Raw genomic sequence first — 26,348 nt, 5'->3', positions numbered from 1 at the left:
GAGATTAAAGGCTGGTTCCCGATACTGTTATGGAAATTTGAAATAGCTGCTAAGATAACCGATTGTGGAAGCAGAAGCTCCTTTCCCAAAAATGGTAGCTAGAAACTCCAGAACTTTTACATGTCTTTAGTAGGGACACCCCTTAAAAAGGCTGCAGAAGTGGAAGCTGCTCTAGTTGAGTGGGTCCTAACCCCTTAAGGAGGAAACCTTGCAATGAAAGAAATAACAAAAAGTAATACAATGTGCAATCCATTTAAAAATGGTTTGCTTAGAAATAGCCTTGTCCTGGGCTCCAGGGGCAAAACTGACCAATAACTGTGCTGACTTCCGAAGGACTTTAGTCTTGTCCAGGTAAAATCTGAGCTGTATATGCACATCAAGAGAATGCAGGATTCTTTCACCTCTATTTCGAGGATTAGGAAAGAAGGTAGGAAGGTGTACGGACTGATTAAGAATCAGCCTAGAAACCACCTTAGGCATAAAGGAAAGGATGGTTCTCAGAGAGACCCTATCTGCATGGAAAAAGAGAAAAGGCTCTACAGCCATCAAAGCATGCAGCTCCGAAACCCTCCTTGCTGAAGTTATAGCAAAGAGGAAGGCAAGTCTTCCACGAGAGAAACTTTACATCTGCAGTGGGGCAGCTGGCTCAAAAGGAGGAAGAGTGAGTTTTCTAGAACAAATTTAAGATCGCAGGCTGGAGTAAGTGCCCTTCTGGGAGGTTGTAAGTTGCAAGCACCTCTGAGAAAAATTTATCAGGGGATGAGAGAAAATGGGTTGTTCAAAAGAACAATAAGCAGAAATGGCTGAAGCATGGATCTTGATAGACGAAAAAGAAAGACCACCCTGAAGCAAATCAGCCAGGTATTCCAGGATCAGAGGAAGTGTAGGCTGAGAAGAAGATTCCCCTCTAGCTTGCATCCAATGAGAGAATCTTTCCCATTTGCCAGCATAAGACTTCCTAGTGCTAGGCCTCCCTCAGCACATCAACCACCTGCTGGGAAAGGGAAGAAAAGGATGGAGTCATACAATGAGCCATGCTGCCAAATGGAGAAACTGAAGATGAGGATGTAGAATGTTTCCCCCTTCCTGAACCAAAAGATCTGGCTTCAGAGGAAGATGCCAAGGCGGAAATTGGGAGAGACTGTGAAGCAGTGGACAGCAATGCTGTCTGGGCCAGTCCAGAGCTATGAGAATAGTCCTTGGTCATTTGTCCCTGATCTTCAATAATACTCTGGGAAGAGGAGGGAAGACATAAACGGACATCAGCATCAAAGGGAAGGACAGAGCATCCACTTTCCAGACTCTGCCGTGATGCTGTCTGGTGCAAAAAAGAAGTAGAAGATGGCTGCCTGGGGAGGAGAAAAGATCCACTTGAGGAGAGCCCCAACTTTGAATGATGCTGTAAAAAACTGCTCTGTTCAGCTGCCACCCGTGAGGATCCAGGGTCCGTCTGCTCAACTGGTCTGCCAAAACAATGAGCCTTCCTGGAAGAAACTGAGCTAGGAAATGCAGGCCCAGGGATGCTGCTATGGACCAAAGACTCATGCTCTGTCTGCACAGAAGGTAAGAATGAGTCCCTCCCTGCTTGTTGATGTACCACATGACTGTGGTGTTGTCTGCCCTGACAAGCTGGGTCCCTTGAGAAAGAAGATGCTTGAATGCTAGTAAGTCCTGCTGGACTACCGGCAACTCCTTTAAATTTATGTGCAGGTGCATCTGCTAGGCATTCCAACTTCCCTGTATGCATCTGCCATCCAGGTGAGCTCCCCAGGCATAGTCCGATGCGTCTGTGGTAAGAACTTGAGTGGCAAGGGGTGGGCGAAAAGGCATGCCTTTGTTCTGTAGACAGGCTGTTGCCCACCATAAAAACTATGTCTGCAGACATGGAAGCAGAGGAATTATCACATCCAGGTCGTGTGTGTTGACACCAAATGTTCTTGAGATACCATTGCAATTTCCTCATATACAGTCTTGCATATGGAATCATGAGAATGCAAGAGGCCATGAATCCCAGAGCTTGCAGGGAGCTGGGACAGGCTTGCCAAGTCCTTGAAGTAAACTGAAAGAGTTGTCTGCTTCTCCTGGGTGAGATGCATCATCTGGGCGGTTGTGTTCAGACTCTCTCCCAGGAATGTTATCTCTTTGGATGGCACCATTTTTGATTTTTCCTCATTGAGAGTGTAACCCAGGAAAGAGAGAGGAGTCTTTACAAATTCTATATTCTTTAACAGATGTTCCTGAGAATTTTCTTGAATTAGACAGTTGTCCAAGTATGGGTAAATCTGAATTTTTTTCTGCCTGCAAAAAGCAATGACTGGAGCCAAGCATTTTGTGAAAACTCTGGGAGCAGTAGATAAGCCAAAGGGCAGCGCAGAGAATTGATAACATTGCCCGCCCACCCTGAAACGAAGGTATTGCCTGCAACTTTCCCTGATAGGGATGTGCAGATAAGCTTCTTTGAGATCCAACATTACCAGCCAGGAATCATTTTCTAAAACTGGCAGCAACTGGTGCAGAGTGAGCATTTTGAACTTTGGAATTATCAAGAAAGAGTTTAGGATAGATAGATCTAGGATAGGATGCCAGGTGCCTTCTTTTTCTGGAATTAGGAAAAGACTGGAATAGAAACCCTGGCCTACCTGCTGAGCAGGAACTGATTCTATTGCTTCCAGATGTAACAGAGAAAATTCGCTTTTCTACTTCTGCCCTTTGGTTTGGAGGAGCGTCCGGGAATCCTTTGGGTACTGGAAAGGTGTGGAAAGAAAACTTGTGTCCTACGGATACAGCTCTGAGTACCCATTTGCCGTCCGTGATGGTGGCCCAGACATTCACAAAAAGAGCTAACCTTCCCCCTAAAGGGCTCTTCGGGCAGGCAAGAAAGTACAGTTTTGTACCTACCATAAATGTAGATGTCCAATAGATATGCAACTGCAGTCCTGACATATGGGTTGTCCTGCCTCAGGCAGCCCTTCGGTCGGCCGGATTCCAAAGTCTGGGTCCGGCGTCGGCTGATGTCACCTCTTCCCTGACGTCAGAGCGGCTGGGGTATAAAAGTATCAGCCGACGCCATCTTCTTCAGTGTTTCTTGCCCCAGATACCAGGTGCCCTCCAAGGAAGGCTAAATTTAGAGAATGGATAAAAAATCCAGACATGCACAACAGTAATAAACAGTTACACCATAACAGATATCCCCAGCTAATTAGAAAAAGGGGGAGTGGACCCAAAAAAGAGAATTACAGAGGGGTAAGGAGGGAGGGAAAACCTGACTGCAGTTGCATATCTATCGGACATCTACATTTATGGTAGGTACAAAACTGTACTACGTCCTTCAAGAATGCAACTGCAGTCCTGACATGGGTTGAATACCATAGCCAAGCTGGGGTGGTAGGATCTAAGATAAGGATGGTGTAGCTAAAATGCCCTGCAGGACTGCAGAAGCAAAGCCTGCTCGGGATCTGGAATATAAAGGTAGGTTGTAATGTTTGGAAAATGTATGCACGGAGCTCCATGTAGCAGCTTCTAGAATGTCCTTTGTAGCCACCCCTCTTAGAAAGGCTGTGGAGGTGGCTGTAGCTCTGGTGGAGTGTGGCCTGATATTGGCTGGCACACCTTTTCCATGGAAAGAGTAGCAGAATCTGATGCAGTTTCCAATCCATTTTGAAATTGTTCGTTTGGAAATTGCCTTTCCTTGTGCTCCAGCAGCGTAAGCCACAAATAGTTGGTCAGACTTTCTGTTGGCCTTTGTTCTGTCCAAGTAGTAGCGCAATTGTTTGTGTATGTCCAAAGTGTGCAGAAGCTTCTGTCCTTTATTTTGAGGATTGGGAAAGAAAGTAGGCAGGTGAATTGCTTGATTTAAAGAAACCCTGGATATCACTTTTGGCATGAATGAAGGATTGGTTCTTAAAGAGACTCTGTCCTGATGGAAAATGAGAAATGGAGGTACTGCCATGAGGGCCTGCATCTCCGAGACTCTTCTTGCTGAAGTAATTGCCAACAGGAAAACTGTTTTCCATGAGAGAAATTGCAATTCTGAAGATGCTGCTGGCTCAAAAGGAGGAAGAGTTAATTTTTCCAAGACAAAGTTGAGGTCCCATGCAGGCACTGGTGGTTTTCTTGGAGGTTTGATATTCTTTATCCCCCTTAGAAACTGTCTTAGCAAAGGATGTGAAAACACAGGTGGATCACAGTTGTATTTTGCTGAAATTGCTGAAGTGTGTATTTTTATGGAAGAATATGAAAGGCCGTTGTGAAGCATTTCTGCCAAGTATTCTAGTATCTGTGGGATGCTCATTACTGATGCTTCCTGACCCTTGTTGGCATTCCAGATATTGAATCTCTTCCATTTGGCTGAGTAAGTTTTTCTGGTGGAAGGTCTGCGTGCTCCCAGTAAGATCTCTTGTACTTTTTTGGAGAGAAAGATATGGGGAGAAGTCATGGAACTCTCCAAGCTGTCAGTTGCAATGTTTGCAGGTTGGGATGAACAGTCCTGTAATTGTGCTGAGTTATAAGCAGAGGCCATTGAGGCAGGGGCCACGGCTTGGTGCGAGTTATGCTCCTTAGTAATGGATACCAGTGCTGTCTTGGCCAGTCTGGAGCTATCAAAATGCCTTTCGGTTGTTCTGCTTTGATCTTCAGTAACACCTTGGTCATTAATGGTAGAGGTGGGAATGCATAGATTGTTAGAGAATTCCAGCTGAAGGAGAGAGCATCCATTCTCCAGGCTTGAGGATGGTGTGTCCTTGAGCAGAATTTCTTCAGATGATGATTGAGGTGTGAGGCAAAGAGATCTATGTCCGGCCTTCCCCATGCATGAGTTATTTGTGAAAAAATGTCTGGATGCAACATCCATTCGTGCGGGTCCATAATGTTTCTGCTTAGACTGTCCGCCAGAACATTGTCCTTGCCTGGAACAAACTGGGATTGCAACTGTATGTTCAGTTTCAGGGACATTTCCCAAAGAGTCATTGTTAGTCTGCAGAGAGGGTAAGAATGGGTGCCTCCCTGTTTGTTTATGTACCACATAACAGTGGTGTTGTCTGCCTTTATTAGCAGATGATCTTGCTGAAGAAATTTTCCGAAGGCCTCAATTGCATGAATCACTGCCAACATCTCTTTTTGATTGATGTGCAGATGCAATTCCCGGGGTGTCCATTGACCGTGAATGCATATGCCTTCCATGTGCGCCCCCCATCCATGATTTGAGGCGTCTGTTGTAATGGTTTGGCTTGCTTGAGGTTTGTTGAAAGACATGCCTTTGTTTAGCTGGCTTGCTTGTGCCCACCACAAAAATTCCTTTTGCAGACATGGAATGAGTGGAATAATTGCTTCTAAGTTGTGGCTGTGTTGAGACCATAAACTTTGTAGTTACCATTGTAGTTTTCTCATGTGTAGTCTTGCCAGTGGAATCAGAAGAGTGCAAGATGCCATGAAACCCAGGGCCTGCAGGATTTTCCTTGCAGTCATCTGGGTGTGCTTTGCTAGGCTTTTGAAGTAATCTGGTAATTGTTCTTGTTTTTCTTCTGTGAGGAAAGCCATTTGTGAGTTTGTGTCCAGTTTGGCTCCTAGAAAAATTATTTGTTGGGATGGCAGTAGTCTTGATTTTTGAATGTTGACTGTGTATCCCAAAGCCTGTAGTAAGTGAATGACATAGTCCAAGTTTCTTATCAAGGCTTGCTTGCTGTCCGCTTGTATAAGGCAGTTGTCCAGGTAAGGGTATATTTGTATTCCCTGAAGTCTGCAATGTGCAATTACTGATGCCAGGCATTTCGTGAATACTCTGGGCGCAGTAGATAAGCCAAAAGGCAATGCTGAGAATTGATAATGCTCTGACCCTGCAAGAAATCTGAGGTATCTTCTGCAGCTGTGTCTGATTGGGACATGCAGGTATGCCTCCTTGAGGTCCAGAGTAACCAGCCAAGACCCCTTGCCCAGCATGGGAAGAAGTTGCTGTAACGTCAGCATTTTGAATTTTGGCACAATGAGAAAAGTGTTTAGAGCGGACAAGTCCAGTATAGGTCTCCATTGCTTTTCTTTTCTTGGAACAAGGAACGGTCTTGAGTAGAATCCCTGGCCTTGTTCCTGAGGAGGAACCTTTTCTATTGCTTTGATTTGTAGCAGCTTTGAAACTTGAATGAGTGCCTCTGCCCTTTGATTTTGTGGCAGGTTTGGCATGCCTTGTCTTGTTGGTAAGGTATGGAAGTGGAACCTGTAACCTTTGTCTATTATGTCCAAAATCCATTTGTCCTTTGTAAAAATGTGTCAATTTTTTGAAAATAAAGATAATTTTCCGCCTAAAGGTGCTTCTCTTTGAGCCTTGGTCGGCTGTGTCAAAGTCAAGTCATTGTGATTGTCCCTGTGGAGCAGTAGAAGTCCCTGTGCCACTTCTCTGATTAGTAGGTTGCCATTGGCGGCCCCTGTAGGAGCCTCGGTATTGCCCTCTACCTCGAGCACGCCTGTTTTTTCCCCTTTGGAACTTGTCAGTGTCTGGAAAGGACCAATTCTTCGAAGGCCAATTCCTGCTGAACCTTGGTGGCTGAACCTGGAGGAAATCTTTGACTGTTTGTACTAATTTAGCCTTTTCCTCAATTGATTTCAACACACCCTGTGCATTATCACCAAATAGCTTGTGTTTTTCCAGAGGAGCATCTAGAAGCTTTACTTTAACATGATCTGGCAATGTCTGTTCTTTCAACTAAGCATGTCTACGTATGACGGCCCCTGTCATAGCTGCCCTACATGAAGCTTCCAATGCATCATAACCACACTGAAGAAAATGATTGCTAACCTGCTGAGAATTATGAACCAAATCCTGCAAGGCCTTTCTATCTAAAGGCTCAGGAGAGGCTAACTTTTTCTGCAAATCATCCATCAAGAAATCCTGATACTGAAACATATGAAAAAGACAGTTAAGTGCCCTCATGGCAAAGGTGGTTGAGGTATAAACTTTTTTACCCCACCTCTCCAGGGACCTAGATTCCCTGTCTGCGGGCAAAGGATTTTTGGCCGTGGAAGTGGCCACCCCTTTGGGCCCCTGAGAAATAGTTTCTAGATCAACAGAGTGGGCCTTAAAGAGATGTTTATGAGTTTCAGGAACCCTGTAGTATCTGTCTGGCTTGACAGGAGCAGGAGGGAGAGAATCAGGAGAAGTACTGGAGTCTGAGTACACATCATCCAATACATCTAACACTGGGGGTATAGCTAAAGGCCTGTGCTGGGGTAACTTAAGGAAAGTCCGAAGCCTTTTCCTGGAGTCGGAGAAATCCTGGCCCTGCCACTGAAAATGCTCTCTCATGGAGTGGAGAATTTCCCCGAAAGAAATATCCTCAGGAGGAGAGGCAGAGGGAATGGATTCATCAGCATCAGAATCCTCGTAGGCCGGGAAGGTTTCTTCTTGGGAATCCGAATGGCCTGACTCATCAGAGGCTTCATCTGAGGAAAGGGTATCTGCCTGCTCAACCCTAGGCCTTTTGTCTGAAGGTGGCTGAGAACCTCTGTCTGGATGAGCCTGAGAGTCCCTGATTAAAGAAATTAGATCTGCAGCTAAAGTCATGATCTGTTTATCCGAAGTGGGACCCTGTGAAAGGGATTTAGGAGGGTAAGACTTAGCCTGGCTGGCAGCCTTAGCACGTGTGTAGGCCTTGATGGACATAGGCACAGGAGGCCTAGCTGCCCCACGTGCTGGAGTAACTTTGTCCACCGGTATGGTGTCAGGCAAATCTTGGGCTTCGGTTTCAGGAGGAAAATCTACAACCGGCACCGGGGTAGCCTCTGGGACCGAAGTGTGCGGTAAAGTGGTGTCGTCGGCCTGGAGCGGTTGAATTACCGCCTCCGAAGAGACCGATGCACTCGCGGTAGGCTTTAGCGTGGTGTCGGTGGAAGTCGCAGGCCACGAATGTCGGTCCCGGTCCTTCCGTTTTTTGGAAATATGTGCTGCCGGTAGTTCCGACGGCATGGTATAGGAGTAATTTTCCCCAAAAAGGTCTACAGCAAATTCTGCCCGGCGCCTAAGTGTGCGCTTATTGAAGCAAGCACAGGCCGAGACGTTGTGGTCTGGGCCGAGGCAGGGAAGGCAATAAGAATGGAAGTCCTTATGAGGTATTTGTTTACAAGACAAGCAATTATTAACTTTTGCAGTTTTATCTGACATCGGCTGAGGCAAGAAAAGGTTCCCCAACGGGGTACTTAGCTTTTTGATGACTTTGGTATCTGAAAACACAGGAGCTGGTCGACCGGCACTTGCGAACTGCTTCTGCTTCGGGCACTGTGCGGCAAGAAAGACTGAAGAAGATGGCGTCGGCAGATGCTTTTATACCCCAGCCGCTCTGACGTCGGGGAAGAGGTGACATCAGCCAGCGCCGGACCCAGACTTTGGAATCAGGCCGACCGAAGGGCTGCCTGAGGCAGGATAACCCATATGTCAGGACTGCAGTTGCATTCTTGAAGGACACACACATATATATATATATATATATATATATATATATACACACACACACACACACACACACATACACAGGTACCTATATATATATATATATATATATATATATACACATATACACACATACACAGGACTTGCTGTGATTGATGGAACCATGTATTCTGCTCTCTATCAAAAAATCCTGAAGGAAAATGTCTGCACATGAGTTCATGACCTCAAGCTGAAGCGCACTTGGGTTCTGCAGCAGGACAATGATCCAAAACCCACCAGCAAGTCCACCTCTGAATGGCATAAAAAAAGAAAATGAAGGTTTTGGAGTGGCCTAGTCAAAGTCTGGACTTGAATCCAATTGAGATGCTGTGGCATGACCTTAAAAAGGCGGTTCATGTGTGGAAACCCTCCAATATGCCTGAATTAAAAATTCTGCAAAGAAGAGTGGGCCAAAATTCCTCAACAGCGATGTGCAAGACTCATTGCCAGTTATCACAAACGCTTGATTGCAGTTGTTGCTGCTAAGGGTGGCACAACCAGTTATTAGGTTTAGGGGGCAATTACTTTTTCACATAGAGCCATGTAGGTTTGGATAGTTTTTTTTCCCCTTAAATTAAATCATCACTTAAAAACTGCATTTTGTGTTTACTTGGGTTATCTTTGTGTAATATTTACATTTGTTTGATGATCTGAAACATTTTTGACAGACATGCAAAAGAATAAGAAATCAGGACGGGGGCAAATACTTTTTCATTGCACTGTGTATACACACACACACACACACACACACGCACGCGCACACGCACACACTATCAAATAGTTCTTACAAATCTGACCTGCAAGGGAAGTCTAACTTAAAGTAACACTTTACATTTATATCAAGAACAAACTTTCTCCAAACAATAGAGGTAAGGGATTAGACCAAAGACTAAAAAGACTGAAAATGAGGCAAGATTTTTGACTTGCTGTCAGATGATACAAAGGAGATCAGAAGCCTGTTGAAACAACTGTTCGATCAAGCAGCAAATGAGATCAGAGGCATTCAGAGGGAGAGGGGGATTATGGGTAAGGGAAGAGTCAGAGCTTTAAATCAAAGTGTTTGAACCGGATCAGAGTCCCATTAGTTGCATCAGTCAAAAATGGATAACATCAGATAAAATAATTTCTTTGTTTTAACTGTAGCAAACTGATTGCTACAGGTTATTCCTTGGCTTATGGAGCGCGACAGCTCTCAGGTTAAAAAAAAAAGAAAGAAAAACGATTCCTCCCGCCTCACTTTTGAACTGTAGCAAACTGCTTGCTAGAATTTGTTACAGTTTAGACTACACATACAGAACGCTACAGTGCTCAAGTTTGACCACAAATGCAATACTGGCTTTTAACTCATTATATTGTTTGTTCATACTTGTATCAATAATTCCAAAACCAAGCTATATACAAGATTTTTTAAAAGATTTCATCCAAACTCAACTGCATTAATATCTGACCGCTCTAGTACAGGTTAAAAGATATTGTTTTTATGATTTTAATTTATATAGATGCAATTTTCACATTTTTGTAAATATCTCAAAAACCACAAAGCCCAGACAGAATTATCTAGCCTCTTATGAAAGCTCTCAGCTACATCACTAAAATGCTACTGACTGTGTGTGTGTGTGTAACTTAAGTGTCTGCTGAGATATTATACATTGTTTACAAAATATTACAAACGCAAGTTAGTGTGTGTTGACTGTGAGGTATAAAATTCAGTTGAAGACCTAGAACCCAAAGAATTCTACCACTACAAAAATAATTACTGCTGAAGGGTTTGCCATTTATACTTCTTTCATAACCCCTATGGTTCCAGAGATTTTAACATTTGTTTGAAATGCAAGGACAAGTTGATTCTGTCAAAAGGCCTAAGCCCCGCCCACTGGATGTTACACTGCAAACTTCCTGTGCTCCACTGGAGTGAATGAGTTGAAAACCAGTACTGCATTAGAAATAAATCTGGATCAGCTTGATTGTGCCTTGGGCACCTGGCTGCACTAGCCCCCACCCTAGTTATGCTACTGCAGCACATCACAGAAATTATATAATTTTCCTCTCGGCATGGGGCTGTAAACAGAAACACAAAGAGGGTGCTGACAGTATTTTTTGCAGTGCAAGTTATCCCTTTCCCAAGCTAGTAAAACCTGACTGTTTGGACTAAAATCTGCCTGAAGGTAAGCAACAGGACCACAGAACTTATCAATTTAACAAAACAATTAAGCAGGTAAAAAATCTTGACAGTCCCTAGCACTTACTGACATTAGCTTATGGGCAGTACCCTACAGGGAAAGCTACATTTTTTGCCATTTCATGAAGGTGGAGACAAATTCCTCTGCCAAATCTCAAGAGGGGTTAAGCTTAAAAAGATGGGTCATCTTTCCCTTCCTTTGATTCCAATGAAAGAAAAGAAAATTAAAGTTTTATAAAGTACAGACTAGTATCCAACAATTAATACTTACTGTAAGAAAAGAACCCTCAGGGATGAGTTAAGCTACAAGTGAGGGTGGACTTCTCCTTTAATCTGCCTTTCTAAACATATAAAACAGCATTATCAGTTAAACCACCTTCCAAAAGAAAAGCCTATCAGCTAAGAAAACTGTAAGCACACTGATATTTAACACTCCACCACCCACCTCTCACCTTTCCGTTCTTGAAGAAGTGTAGCTCGTCTCTCTTTGACCTCTGCACCAAGGTTCTCTACAATCCTCTCGATACAATTGTCTAGAACAATAGACCGTGTCTGCGTGCAGATTGTCTGCCTGCAGATGGGGCATTCATGCTTCCGTTTCTTCCATTCTGTGATGCAGTAAGAGCAGAAACTATGAGAGCAGTTCAGCGTCACAGCCTGCAAGCAAAATTGAGAAGAGACAAAATGCACAGAAAGGTTACTGGCAATAGTTCTGAAATGAACTGGTTCAACATGGGTTTTCACTTTAATGCAACACACTTCATCTACTCAATGAACATGCGATCTTCTCACGAGAAAAATTCAAAATACATTAAGTGCAACAGAAGGATCTGTCCATCGGATAAGACATTAAACAGAGATTCCATCTACCTGTGCTGGTGGTAGCTCAGGTAGGTGTAAAAAATCCCATGGCAATTACTGGAGAGTGTAAGGAACTTCCATGGCGTCCTGGACAAATTTCTCCTAGTAGTACAACTACCCACCTCAGGTCTCTCCTGAAATGGTGTTACTAGCCTGGTGAGAATAATACAGTCAACAAAAAAAACTACTTAATAAAAACAGAATGAGAGTTATGTACTTACCATAACAATGTTCTGGATGATCAGGTCCATCCTTGTCAATCAGTAGGCCTGAAACTACACATTTACAGTCAGTTGCTTGATATCTAAAACTTTCCTAGGCTTCTTGCTCCTCCTCTTTCCCATCAATGCTATGCAAACCATCTTACTCTCTGGATTATCAGGTGTGCCTCTTAAAAGCAAAGCAATTAAAAAAATTAAAATCCTCCAGATAATGTTTGACTTAAGATTTGATGAGAAAGGGCCTACTCATCCAGATTTATCATCATACAAGCACATAGCTTTAGTATCTGGAATGAGAAGGTCCAAACCCATTGACCAGTAGAGCAGAGTCCCAACCTTATCCTCTTGGTAGATCATCATGGGAAAATACCCTGGATGAGTGTGAGTCTGAAGGATGAGTGAGATCCAGTGCTCATATCCAGCCTACAGAGCACTGTAAAAGTATTTGGTGAAGTCCTGGTATTAGCTATTCAAATATTCTACGGACTACCAGCTATAGAAAAAGGGCACAGTTTTAATGTTTTTGCAGTAAAAAATCCACCTAGACAGTGACCTTCAAAATTATGGACCACAACGTTTTTGTTGTTGGAAAAGGAGACAAAAAAATTGTGAAGGTTTTCTAACTAACTTGGCTCTGCCCACTCTAAATCTGAGTTGTTTAAGAGCATACATGCAGTCTTATAAATACTCACTGCTGTTAAAGCGGAGAGTGAGAAAATAAAGGCAAATTAAATGGCTGATTAAGGTTTGTTTCTGTAGCTATCCAAGGCATATAAAATAGAATTAGAAGTTATGTACCTACCATAACGTTCCATGTTAGTTGTCTTCTCTCGCCTTCTTTCTTGCTGGATGGGTTCGGAGCCGATCCTCGGCTTCGACTCGGCACTTGCTTTAGCTCGAGAACTCCTTTTACCAGCTCGAGGCAACCCTATATCCCATGATGCAAGGCGGAACTACCTCAGATCTCGTTTGGCAGCTAACTAACCTTGCTAAACACTATCCTAACAGAAATAGGAACAATGGTTCCTAAAAGAAATCCTCCTAACAACGTACCGGGGGAAACAATCTAATAGGAACGCTCCAAGATCTGTCCAGGCCAGGGGGAAGGAGGGAGGGACGCAAGAAAGAAGGCGAGAGAAGACAACTAACATGGAACGTTATGGTAGGTACATAACTTCTAAATGTTAAGTTGTCAATCTCGCCTTCATTCTTGCTGGATGGGACTGCGTCCCTAGCACCTGTGTCCCGGGTGGCTCAATGGAACAGACTCTTGAGAACTGTGGAACCAAAACTGGCCCTATCTCTAGAGGCCAAGTCCAACTTGTAATGAGAGACAAAGGTATGAGGTGTGGCCCAAGTAGCTGCTGCACAAATGGTATCAATGGGTAGTCTATCCTGAAAAGCTGCAGAAGTGGATAGACTCCTGGTTGAGTGTGCTTTTGGCTTAGAAGATAGCTGTTTGCCCCTGAGAGAGTACACATAGGAAATAGTGGAAGTCAACCATCTGGATAAGGTCACTTTAGATACTGGAAGACCTATCCTGTTTTCTGCATAGGAGACAAATAATTGGTCCGATTTTCTGAATTGTTTAGTTCTATGCAAATAGTACCTGAGCTGACGATGGACATCCAAAAAATAGAAGTTATGTTCTTACCATAACGTTCCATGTTAATTGTCTTCTTCTCGCCTTCTTCTTGCTGGATGGGTTCAGAGCCGACCTCGGCTCCGACTCGGCCACTCTAAAAGCTCGAGAGTTGGTTCCACCGGCTCGAGGCTCCCCTTATATCCCACAATGCTAGGCGAGAGTTACCTCAGATCTCGTTTGTAAGCTAACCCCAGCTTATAATAGTAACAGAATAACTCTAAACAGAGTCCACCTCTAACAACAGGGAGAAAGAAGGGTGACCTACATCCTGATTCAGGAAATATGCAAGCAGCATATGCCTAAGAAAAGAGGTGGCAGAAAGAGAGGTCACAATCACAACTCCTCTAGGTCTGTCCAGGCCAGGGGGAAGGAGGGTGGGACGCAAGAAGGCGAGAAGAAGACAACTAACATGGAACGTTATGGTAAGAACATAACTTCTATATGTTAAGTTGTCTATCTCGCCTTCATTCTTGCTGGATGGGACCGCGTCCCTAGCACCTTGTCCCGGGTGGCCTAACGGAACAGACTCCTGAGAACAGTGGAACCAAAGTTAGCTCTATGCCTAGAAACTAGGTCCAACTTATAATGAGAAATGAAAGTGTGAGGAGTAGCCCAAGTAGCCGCTGCACAAATGGTGTCAATAGGCAGTCTGTCTTGGAAGGCTAAGGAAGTAGCCAAAGCTCTGGTAGAATGGGCCTTAGGTTTATTAGGCAGCTTTTGGTGTCTAATCTCATAAACAAGGGTAATCAGAGATGTAAGCCATCTAGATAATGATACCTTTGAAACTGAAAGTCCCTTTCTGCCTTCTGCATAGGAGACAAACAGTTGGTCAGATTTTCTGAATTGTTTTGTTCTATCCAAATAGTACCTCAACTGACGATGGACATCTAGCCAGTGTAATTTTTGTTCAGACCTATTGGAATATTCTGGAAAAAAGACAGGGAGGTCAATGCTTTGATTTAGATTTGATGTCGAGACGACCTTAGGCAAAAAGGACGGGTTGGTTCGTAAGGATACCCTGTCCTTATGGAACAATAGATAAGGAGGTCGACAGCTGAGTGCATGAAGTTCTGAGACTCTTCTAGCTGAAGTAATAGCTACCAGAAAGAGAGTCTTCCATGATAGCAATTTTAAAGAACAGGAGGCTGCAGGTTCGAAAGGGGGTAGAATCAAAGAAGTAAGAACTAAATTTAGATCCCAAGGAGAAGGAGGATTTCTTATAGGAGGTCTGAGAAGAAAACCTCCTTTCAAAAAGGCTTTGCAAAGCTTGTGGGACATTAAGGCAGACTCAGAGATACCCACATGAAAGTTAGAGATAGCTGCCAATTGAACTTTAAGAGTAGAAGGGGATGAACCTGCATGGAAAAGTTCAGCTAGAAAATCAAGGACTATTTGGATGGAAGCAGTGAAAGGATCTATGTCCTTTCCTTGAGCCCAATATGTGAAACGTTTCCACTTACTCAAATAAATCTTCCTAGTGGAAGATTTATGGGAAGCTATCAAAATATCTCGAACAGAGTGAGATAATTGAGGAAGCCTGGCTAAGGTTGGAACTGGAGGAACCAAGCAGTGAGGTTCAGAGAGGGGAGGGAGAGATGTAACTGACCCGATTGATGGATCAAAAGGTCTGGAACTAGGTCCAGATGCCAAGGTCGCTCCAGTAGAAATTGATGTAGAAAGGGGAACCACACCTGTCGAGGCCAGTAAGGAGCAATGAGGATCAACGAGGCCTTCTGAGCGATAGCTTTCTGTATCACTTGAGAGATTAGTGGGAAGGGAGGAAATGCATACAGAAGTCCCCGGGGCCAAACTTGGACTAGAGCGTCTCTGCTGGGTTGGCCTGGTAAAGGGAATAGAGTGAAATAATGTCTGCACTTGCTGTTTTGGGGAGTAGCAAAAAGATCGCAGCAAGGCTGACCCCACTTGAGAAAAATCTCTCTCACAACAGAGTCTTTCAGAGACCACTCATGAGGCATGAGGATAGCTCTGCTCAATTTGTCCGCTATTTGATTGGACTTCCCGGGGATGTGCGTTGCTATCAGAAAACGCCGAGAAGAAATCGCCCATTGCCACAATCTGAGTGCTTCTCGACACGGGGTAGGACCTGGTTCCGCCTTGTTTGTTGATGTACCACACTACAGACATATTGTCTGTCTGGATTGCAATCGTTCCCAAGGGGAGAGAGTCTTGAAGGGCTTGCAACGCTAAAAGCACTGCTCTCATCTCCAGAACATTTATGTGCAAGTGGCATTCGTCTGGTTGCCATGTGCCCTGGACCGTCCTGCCCTGATAATGCCCCCCCCCACCCGATCAGGGAGGCGTCCGTTGTCAGAGTAGCAACCGGAGGGGGAGGAACAAAGGGTCTTCCCAACCAGAGCTGAGGGGAAGACATCCACCACATGAGATGATTTCTGCACGCCTGCGTGATCATAATGGTGTGGGACATTGGAAGTTGCTGGTATGACCATTGTGTAAAGAGCATCCATTGAAGGATTCGCATGTGGAATCTGGCTAATGGAAGCAGAGGTATGGCAGCCGCCATAATTCCCAACACTTTCAGAACTAACCTGGCTTTGATTCTGTTGTTGTTGAAAAGGAGTGAGACCAGTCTGTGTATGTCTGTTATTCTCTGATCTGTTAGCCTCGCAGACATGTCTACTGTGTTTAGATTTGCGCCTATGAAGGTAATAGTACGACAAGGTGACAAAACAGACTTTTCGCAATTTATTGAAATGCCTAACTTTTGACAAATGCGAAAAGTGTAATCCCTGGCCATCAGAAGGAGATGCTTGGTGGAAGCTGTGAGGAGCCAGTCGTCCAAATATGGAAACACCTGGAATCCTTGTCGTCTCAGGTGAGAAGCTACCACTGCCATGTATTTGGTAAACACCCGGGGGGCAGTGGTGAGACCAAAGGGCAGGGCCCTGAATTGAAAATGACTGGTTCCCAGCCTGAAGCGGAGGAATCTTCTGGAGCGTCTGTTCATTTTTATGTGATAGTACGCATCCTGAAGGTCTATAGAGCACATCCAGTTTCCTTTTCCCAATAGGGGAAGGATGGACTGCAGCGTGACCATCCGAAATCTTGTTTTCTTGACTGATCTGTTCAAGATACTGAGATCCAAAATTGGTCTCCAGTCCCCTGTTTTCTTTGGAACTAAAAAGAACCTTGAGTAGATTCCGGATCCTTGCTGGTCTGCTGGAACTGGCTGAATTGCTCTTTTTGCAAGCAGTTTTGAAATTTCCAAAACCGCTAGATCCCTTTGCGTGGTGGAACATCTGGAAAGGATTTTTTGATTGTTTCGAATGCGAAGAAAGGGGATAGAATAGCCTTCGAAATGACGGACTGTACCCATTTGTCTTGAGTCAGGGATAGCCAGGCTTTTGGGTACAGTGACAACCTTCCCCGACTGCCTCCGAAGGTGGGCAGCCGGGCAACACCTCAGGGATGCTGAAAGGGCTTATCAGAGAAGGCTTCTCGATTGCCCTGGTTCTGGAGCCCCTGCCTCGAGGCGGCGTCTACCATTGTTATTCCCACCTCTGCCTCTGGCGGGGTAACGACTTTGTGCGTCAGGCGAAGTCCCTTGATTTTGTTTACGGAACCACATTTTCCCACTTTTCTGGCCTTTGGGGTAAGGCCTAGAAGGAGTAGAAAAACGGACTCAGACGGCAGAAAGTCTCTTGCCATCAGTCTCGCACCTAGTCAAGGTTTCTTTCACTTGAGGACCAAAGAGAGATGATCCATCAAACGGGGAGTTAGTGAAAGACGTCTTGAAGGGTCCGCAAAATTGCATAGCCGCATCCAGGCATGCCTACGTAAGGCCACACCTGTCCCTGCGGCCCTACTCGCTCCATCAGCCGCATAAGAAAGGAGGCGCATGGAGGAGTTGGCTATAGAGTTAAGGGTAGCCAGCTGAGTGTTCATTTTATCTTGAAAACCCGCAGCTGTAGGATCCTTCAACATGTCACTCGCTTCTTTAATCAAGTCCCTTTGAAGGCGAGTGAAATGGCACAGGTAGTTCAGCGACGCATAGTAAATGTCGCTGACGAGAACATCCGCTTCCGTACCTGTCCATGGACCTAGATTCCTTGTTAGGTGGATGGACAGGTACTGAAGGATCAGCTAGTTCCTTCTTAGTGGCAGCAGCTACCACCATAGCATCCACAGAAACTCCTTTTGTCAAGAACTGCTTGTCTACTGGTGCCGTTATGAATTTGGAGGGTCTCCTGGGAGTGGGGTCCACTGAATCAGGAGCCGTCCATGCCTTTTTAGCAACCACCTGCATGAGGGGTCAAAGGGGGACACCCAGGAGGTGGAAGGGCGAGAGCCAAACGCCTCAAGATATACAGATTCATCCTCCGAAGGGTTAAGGGCTGGCCAATTTCCCTCTGCTTCAGGATCTCTAGAATGTCTGCAAAGAGACATCTTCAGAAGGGGAAGGGGAACCCTCAGAATCATCTAAATCTGTGTCAGATGTGATGGACTCAGGTGAGTCAATGCGTTTCCTCTTACACTTCCTCTTCCAAGGGGGCTCTTCTGCGAAATCAGGAGAGGCCTCGGAAGAGGATGAAATCCCCACATGGGGTTCCTGAGGAGCTGGCTCTCTGCGGTCCGGGATGAGGGAGTGAGTCGACTTGACCTGAGGCACCGTAGAGGGAGGGGCGGACGGCGCCGACTGTGGAGTAGAGCCAGGCTCTAACACACTCCGCATGACCTCGAAAGCACCCCTTGTCAGGCAAAGCCAGAGGTCCCCGCTCCGAGAAGCTGAAAACCTCCCTTGGCACCGACAGTGATGGCTCCGAGGCCGATGTCAGAGCCGAACTCACCAGCGCCGAAGCTCCGAGAGGAAGAGCGGGGTCGGACAAGGGTCCGATGCCACTCACCCCCTCGGAGCCGACGATGGAAGTCCGGCGCCGAGATTCTTCTAAGGAAGAAATCGAGCCGATGGAGCCGAAGACAATTGTATCGGCTCGGCGCTACCACAGTCTCGGTTCCGACACGACCCGGCTCCGAGCTCAACGGAGTCGGAGGAGGAATATATTGATGGACAGGAGCAGGCATCGACTGATGAGTCGGGCTCTGAAGCATCTGGGCCAGTGCCCCGGACTTAAGAAGTCGACTCACTACCCTCTGAAGGTCATGATCCGACAGCCTCGATGACCTAGAGGAATGAGATTTATGGCTCCGTTCAGACAGCAGGGGAGATTCCTGGAGCCGAATGAACGGAGCCAAGGGATGGTGACCTGGACCTCTTCCTCGATGTCGGCTCCGAAGATCTGGTCGGAGCCAACATGGGAATCTCTATTACCTCGGCTCCAGCCGGAGCCGAGGGAACCACAGAAACTGTGGACTGAGACTCATCGGCTCCAGCCGGAGCCGATGTAGGCGGAGGTTTAGAAGCCTTAGGTCTCGGCTCAGTTGCTGGAGCCGAAGACCTAGAAGCCTTGGAGGGCTTCCCTGAAGAGACAGTAAGGGAACCCTCAGGCTTGAGTAAACCTCTCAAAATTAATTTATTTTTTCTTTCCTGCAGGACCCTGGGACTGAAGCCATGGCAAACAGCACAGGAGTCCTGCAGGTGCAAAGGCCCCAGGCAGTAGACACAAGAAGTGTGACCGTCTGTCAGAGACATTTTCTGACAGCACGCATCACACTTCTTGAAGCCTGAGACCTTTGATTCTTTAGACATCCGAAAGTGCAATCACACACACAATCAAAAAACACACTGATTACACCCTGTCTAGTTTTAGCTTAAAATAAAACAACTGACTAAGTTTTAAATTAAGAAATAACACACACACACACACTAGGGAAGGAAGAAGGCCTGAAGGCCGAGGAAGAACTTAAAGTTCTTGTGGGGAAAAAACAGGAATTTTAAGAAAAAGGGGCAAGAATTCCTCTAAACTAAGGGAAATAAGTATAAAATTTAAAATTAAAGGGGTTTAATTACACTAACTTTACAAGAAAGTCACTTACCAAGAACCGGTAGAAAACCAACACCTCGATCGCTGTAGCGGCAAACGAGATCTGAGGTAACTCTCGCCTAGCATTGTGGGATATAAGGGGAGCCTCGAGCCGGTGGAACCAACTCTCGAGCTTTTAGAGTGGCCGAGTCGGAGCCGAGGTCGGCTCCGAACCCATCCAGCAAGAATGAAGGCGAGATAGACAACTTAACATATGCAGTTTCTGTTCAGCTCTGTCGGAATAGTTTGGGAAAAAGACTGGTAGAACTATAGATTGGTTAATGTTGGTTTGAGATATGACTTTGGGAAGAAAGGAAGGGTTAGTTCTTAATGATACCCTGTCCTTATGAAAAACCAAATAAGGGGAACAGATGCAGAGAGCTTGAATCTCGGAAACCCTTCTTGCAGAAGTGACAGCCAGTAAAAATATAGTTTTCCAGGTCAATAACTTCAAAGAACATGAAGCAGACGGTTCGAAGGGAGGTAGTATCAAGGATGCCAACATTAAGTTTAGATCCCATTGCGGAGGAGGATGCTTTATAGGTGGTTTTAGGAGGAAAACTCCTCTGAGAAAGGCCTTGCATAACCTATGAGACATAATGTTATTGTCATGCAGGCCAACATGACACTTAGAAATAGCAGCCAGTTGTACTTTGACTGTAGATGACGAGGATCCTGAATGAAAAACCTCCGCCAGGAAATCTAAAACCGAATGTACAGGAGCAGTAAAGGGGTCAATATTTCTGGAATTCGCCCACATAGAAAAACGTCGCCACTTGCTAGCATAAACAGTCCTAGTGGACGACTTCAAGGAAGAGACTAAAATGTCTCTGACTGAGTCCGAAATCATCGGTAGCCTGGCTAGGGTAGGAAGTGGAGCAACCAAGCAGTGAGGTTGAGAGAATGAATGGCCCGATGCTGCTGACCCGATTGGTGGATCAAGAGATCCGAACTGGGTCCAGATGCCAGGGCTGCACCAGAAGGTGACGATGCAGAGACGGAAACCAAATTTGTCGAGGCCAATATGGGGCAATGAGGATCAACTTGGCTCTCAAAACGGTGGCTTTCTGAATGACTTGTGGAATCAAGGGAAAAGGAGGAAAAGCGTACAGAAGTCCCTGGGGCCAATCCTGGGTTAGAGAGTCTCTCAGAGGTTGGCCTGGAAGGGGAAAGAGAGTGAAGAAATCGGGGCACTTGTTGTTTTGAGGAGTACCAAAAGATCACAACAAGGAGTGCCCCACTTCAGAAAAATCTGATCCACTACAGATTGATTGAGAGACCACTCGTGAGGCATCAGAATGGATCTGCTCAGCCTGTCCGCTAATAGGTTGGACCTGCCGGGGATGTGCGTTGCTATCAGAAACCGCTGAGAAGAGATCGCCCACTGCCAAAGTCTGAGAGCTTCTCGACATAACGGATAGGACCTGGTCCCGCCCTGCTTGTTGATGTACCAGACTACGGACATGTTGTCCGTCTGTACTGCAATAGTCCCGTGGGAAGAAAGTCGTTGAGGGCTTGCAGCGTTAAAAGCACTGCTCTCATCTCCAGGACATTTATGTGCAGATGGTATTCTATGGGTTGCCACGTCCGTGGACCATCCTGCCCTGATAATGCCCCCCACCCGATCAGAGAGGCATCCGTAGTGACTGTGGCAACTGGAGGAGGGGAATAAAGGGTCGGCTCTGATGAAGAAGAGGGGAAGATATCCACCAGTTCAGATGAGCTCGCACGACTGTGTTACCAAGATTTCGTGCCTCATCGGAGACTGTGGTACGACCACTGCGTGAATAGCATCCACTGCAGAAGGCATGTGGAAGCGAGCCAGTGGTAGAAGAACAATGGTCGCAGCCATAAGACCTAGAACCTTCAGTATAAATCTGGCTTTGATCTTGTTGCTTTGCAAAAGAAGCCGAACAAATTTTTGGATGTCCAGAATTCTTTGATCTGTTAGTCTGGCTAACATTTTGACGGTGTTTAATTCTGCGCCTATAAAGGTGATAGATTGGCAAGGCAGCAGAGAAGATTTTTCGAAGTTTACTGAAATTCCCAAACTCCTGCAAAGCTGTAGAGTGTAGTCTCTGGACTGAAGAAGCTGACACTTGGTGGTGGAGAGGAGCCAGTCGTCCAAATAGGGAAACACCTGGAATCCTCGACGTCTCAGATGAGCTGTGACCACTGCCATGCATTTGGTAAACACTCTGGGGGCTGAAGTGAGGCCAAAGGGCAGGGCTCTGAATTGGTAATGACTGGTCCCTAGCCGAAAGCGGAGAAACCTTCTGGAGCGTCTGTGAATCTTTATGTGATAGTACGCATCTTGAAGGTCTATAGAGCACATCCAGTTGTCCTTGCCCAGAAAGGGCAGAATGGACTGAAGCGTGACCATCCGGAATCTTGCCTTCTTGACAAATCTGTTCAGATTGCTCAGGTCTAATATTGGTCTACAATCTCACGTCCTTTTGGGGACCAAAAAGAATCTGGAGTAGGCCGGATCCTACCTGGTCTGCTGGCACAGTCTGGACGGCTCTTTTTTCTAGGAGCTTTGAAACCTCCTGTTCTGCCAAATCCCTTTGACCGGGTGAGATGTCTGGAAGGGATTGAAGAGGTACGGAAACCTTTGAAGGGATTTTGTAACCCTCGGATATAATCGACTGTACCCACATCTCTTGAGATAGGGATTGCCAGGCTACTGGGTACAGCGAAATCCTTCCCGACTGCCTCCAAGGGTGGACAGTCGGGCAACACCTCAGGGATGCTGAAAGGGCTTCTCAGGAAGAGACTCCCTGCTGCCCTGGTTCTGAGGACCCCCATGCCTCTAGGGGGCGTCTGTATTGTTACCCCCTCTGCCTCTGGGGGTAAACTGACCACGTGTGTCCGGTGTAGCTCCTTGGGCTTTACGGAACCACATCTTCCCCCCCTTCTGACCCTTGGGGTATGGTCTAGGAGGAGTGGAAAACTGGACTCCAACGGCAGAAAGAGTTTTACCGTCCTGCTCACACCTGGTCAAGGTATCCTTCAGCTGAGGTCCGAACAAAGCCGAACCATCAAAGGGGGTATTAGTGAAGGACGCCTTAAAGGGGTCCGCAAAATTACAAAGCCGCATCCAGGCTTGGCGTCTAAGAGCAACTCCTGTGCCTGCGGCCCTGCTCGCTCCATCGGCCGCATAGGATATGAGCCGCATGGAGGAGTTAGATATGGAATTCAGGATAGCAAGCTGCGAGGCAATCTTTTCCTGAGCCCCAGCAGCAGAAGGATCCTGGACTACTTCTCCCAGTTCCTTGAGAACATCTCGTTGAAGCCTGGTGAAGTGACAAAGATAATTCAGCGAACGCATAGCAAAGGTCGCTGAAGAAAACATCCGCTTTCCATACCTGTCCATGGTCCTAGAGTCCTTATTAGGAGGATGGACAGGTACTGAAGGATCCGCCAATTCCTTCTTAGTGGCAGCCGCCACCACCATAGCATCCACCGGAACACCCTTGGAAAGGAACTGTTTGTCCGAAGGGGCCGTAATGAATTTGGATGGTCTTCTGGGGACAGGTTCCACAGAATCTGGAGCCGCCCACGCCTTATGAGCAACTACCTGCATGAGTGGGTCGAAAGGCGGAGACACCCAGGAGGTGGAGGGTCGGGATCCAAAAGCCTCCAGGTATACCGACTCATCCTCGGAGGGGTCAATGGAGGCCAATTCCCCTCTGTTTGAGGAGCTCAAGGATGTCTGAAAAAGAGACATCCTCAGAGGGGGACCGTGGGGAACCCTCCGACTCATCTAAGTCGGTATTAGATGTAGTAGACTCAGGGGAGTCTGTGTGTTTCCTCTTACACGTCCTCTTCCGAGGGGGTTCCCCTGCAGGATCAGGAGAAACCTCGGAAGAGGAGGAAATTCCCAGTGGGGAAACCTGGGGCGATGGATCCCTGGGCCTGTGAGCAAGAGGTTGGCAAGAGGCATCTGCAGGCACTGAAGAGGGAGGAGCTAGAGGGATGGACCGTTGACCAGGCTCAGAGGCCAGGACACTCCTCATCACCTCAAAGGCTCCTCTCCCGGGAGTCCGGAACACACCGCTCGAAGAAACAGGAATGGCGGCTCCAAAGAGAGAAGGCTCCGAGGCGATGTCGGCGCCGAGCTTACCAAAGCGAAGCCCGAGAGGGAGAGCGGGGTCGGACAAGGGTCCGATGCCACTAGCCCCCTCGGAGCCGACAGTGGAAACCCGACGACCGGATCCCTCCAAGGAAGGTCTCAAGGAGGAGATCGGAGCCGAGGACGACTGAGCTGAAGGATGTATCGGCTCCGGCATCGAAACAATCGCTGTCCCGAGAAGCTGCGGCTCCGAACTGCGGTGTGGAGTCGGAGGAGGAAGTTCAAGGATTGGGGCTATAGCCGAAGTCTGTTGAGACGGGCTATGGAGCATTTGGGCCAGTGCCTGAGACTTCAACAGCCTGCTTACCACCCTCTCTAAATCGTGGTCAGACAGCCTGGAAGATCTCGAAGATCGGCTCCGATGGCTCCGCTCCGACAAAAGAGGAGACCCGGGCAGTGGATACTCAGTATAGAAGGGGACCGGGATCTCTTACGGGTCGAAGCCATCGGAGCCGAAGTCCCTTGAACCCCAGATGGAGCCGAGGATATCTCGGCTCCGATGCTGGATAAAGTGTCGGCTCCAGCCGGAGCCGACAAGGCCACAGTAGTCAGGGTATCGGTGCCGGTTGGCGCCGAACCCACTACTTGAACAGCAGATGTATCGGCTCCGATGGAGCCGGAGCCACCGGAGGAGGCTTGGACACTGTAGCCTGAGCCTTCGGTGGTTTAGAAGGTTTTCCTGACCCTAATTTAGGAGGAGAACCTTCTGGCTTAAGTAAGCCTTGGAGGATGAGTTTATTCCTCCTTTCCTGCAGGACTCTCTGGCTAAAAGCATGACATAAAGCACAGGAGTCCTGCAGGTGCAAAGGCCCCAGGCAATAAACACAAGAAGTGTGACCGTCTGTCAGAGACATTTTCTGACAGCACTGGTCACACTTCTTGAAGCCTGAGACCTTGCCTTCCTTTGACATCCTAGGAGGATGGAAACACAAACAATCCCAACAAACACACAAATTAATCCCTTACACAAACACACAGGAAGGGAATAACCAATGGGGAAGTAGGCCTGACTAAAAAACTTTAGACTAAGATTATAAAAAAGTTTGAAAACAAGGGAATAGGGTGGGCTGTAACTAACTACAGACTAAACTGACACTAAAAGGGAAAAATAAAACCCTAACTACTCTTTTTCTTATTTTACAAAGAAAAACTTACCTCAGCTGGCAAAGGAGACCTCTTTCGCTAAGCGGCAAACGAGATCTGAGGTAGTTCCGCCTTGCATCATGGGATATAGGGTTGCCTCGAGCTGGTAAAAGGAGTTCTCGAGCTAAAGCAAGTGCCGAGTCGGAGCCAAGGATCGGCTCCGAACCCATCCAGCAAGAATGAAGGCGAGATTGACAACTTAACATCTCATTTGCAAAGGCACTCAAACATCTACACAACTTTTCATTTGGAGATTTATCTAACAGATGTAATAGTAACCAGAAAAAGCATCTTCCAAGAGAGGTACTTCAAATCAGCTATGAAAACAATTTGAAAATGAGGCAGGACTAACATCTTCAGTATGAAGCACAAGAAGCAGGATCCTTAAAAGGAGGCCTCATCTAGAATGTGCCCCTCAGACAGGCTTTGCAAACCTGCAGAAAAACTAAACATGCATTACATGAATCTTGGTGGGAGTTAGACATGCCAGCAAGATATCTAGAGAGAAAAATTCTAGTGATCAAAAAAGTAAAGGTCAATCTAGGATATCTCTAGCCATTTGGAAGCTGCTTAGACAGGAAAAGTGTGTCCATTTACCTGTATACACTTTCACGTTGGGTATCTGGGCAAACATAAGAAAATGGACCACCCTAGGCAGGTATGAAGAATCCAGGCTATAAATGGCACTGGAGGAACACTTAAGAGGGGAGTGAAGAGCTAGGGGAGGCTTGGTGGAAGAGCAAGTTGGTAAGGTTCTGAAGGGCATCAAAAAGAGACAGAGCGCGAGCACATGAGAAAGCTGACTTCCATTCAAGATGAGGACCTAGCTCTGTCTTCGCTTTCCTAGCACTCTCCTTCTCACCTAACTACCAAGGTGTTTTTTTTTTTGGTTTTTTTTTGCTTTGAATGCCAATATTGTAAAAATGAATTTATGTACTCACCATAACATTCTACCTGTGTTGTCCATTTTTATTCTTCCTCAACTGTTGGATTGGAATCGACCCTCGGATCAGATTTGGAAGCTTCTTCCAGCTCATGGAACACAAACTCTCAAGTTCCTCCCTTACCCATTATGCACCAGACACCTAACCCCCCAAGAGATCTTGTTTGCTACCCCTTAAACCTGTAAGCATAATGCAACAGACAGAGAACAGCATCTGGAGCTCAAATAAAAGAATATTGGTTCCTTCAGCATCTTGCATTCCTTCCAAAAGTTAAACATGGAAGAGGGTGGAGAAAGGTAAGTTGAAGAATGAAAATGGAAAACACAGATGGAACGTTATGGTGAGTACATATCTTCTTTATCTTATGTCATTTTCATTCATTCCTCAACTGTTGTGACAGAGTCCCCAGCTACCTATATCCCAGGTCGACTAAGGAAGGATATTCCTGAGCACCGCTGAGCCAAAGGCTGCTCTTCCCCTAGAGACCAGATCCAATTTGTAATGAGCAATAAAGGTATGAGGAATAGCCCAAGCTGCGGCTGCACAAGTATCATCCAGTGAGGATGTATATAGAAAGGCTGAAGAAGTTGCCATAGACATAGTGGAATTAGATTTTGGTTGCTTTGGTAAAGCCATACCCATTTTTTTATAAACAAATGTAATACACTCAGTTAACCGTTTAGCTAAAGTCAGTTTAGAAATAGTTTTGCTCAATTTTGATTCTGGAAAAAAAAAAATCAGATTCCCTCAAATTTCTGACTGTAGATAAAAGCGGTCTGTGAACATCCAG

The 26,348-nt window shown here is 46.2% G+C and overlaps 1 protein-coding gene across 4 annotated transcripts in view; it reads right to left on the bottom strand.

Moving 5' to 3' along the window:
* The window catches only part of RNF8 (ring finger protein 8), a 656,229-nt gene that overhangs the window by 16,030 nt on the left and 613,851 nt on the right, over positions 1 to 26,348 (bottom strand). For 2 of the 4 annotated variants that reach the window (XM_044060967.1, XM_044060956.1), the window contains one exon: positions 11,102 to 11,306. In XM_044060967.1, the coding sequence (XP_043916902.1) occupies positions 11,102 to 11,306 (205 nt within the window). Of the gene's footprint in view, positions 1 to 10,920; positions 10,991 to 11,094; positions 11,307 to 26,348 lie in introns of all 4 variants that reach the window. The other 2 variants (XM_044060984.1, XM_044060976.1) reach the window with 2 other exon arrangements.

This window comes from Protopterus annectens, chromosome 1.part0, assembly GCF_019279795.1.
Source record: "Protopterus annectens isolate FY-2018-M chromosome 1.part0, PAN1.0, whole genome shotgun sequence".
NCBI lineage: Eukaryota > Metazoa > Chordata > Ceratodontiformes > Protopteridae > Protopterus > Protopterus annectens.
This window is presented reverse-complemented; position numbering and strand designations above follow the sequence as displayed.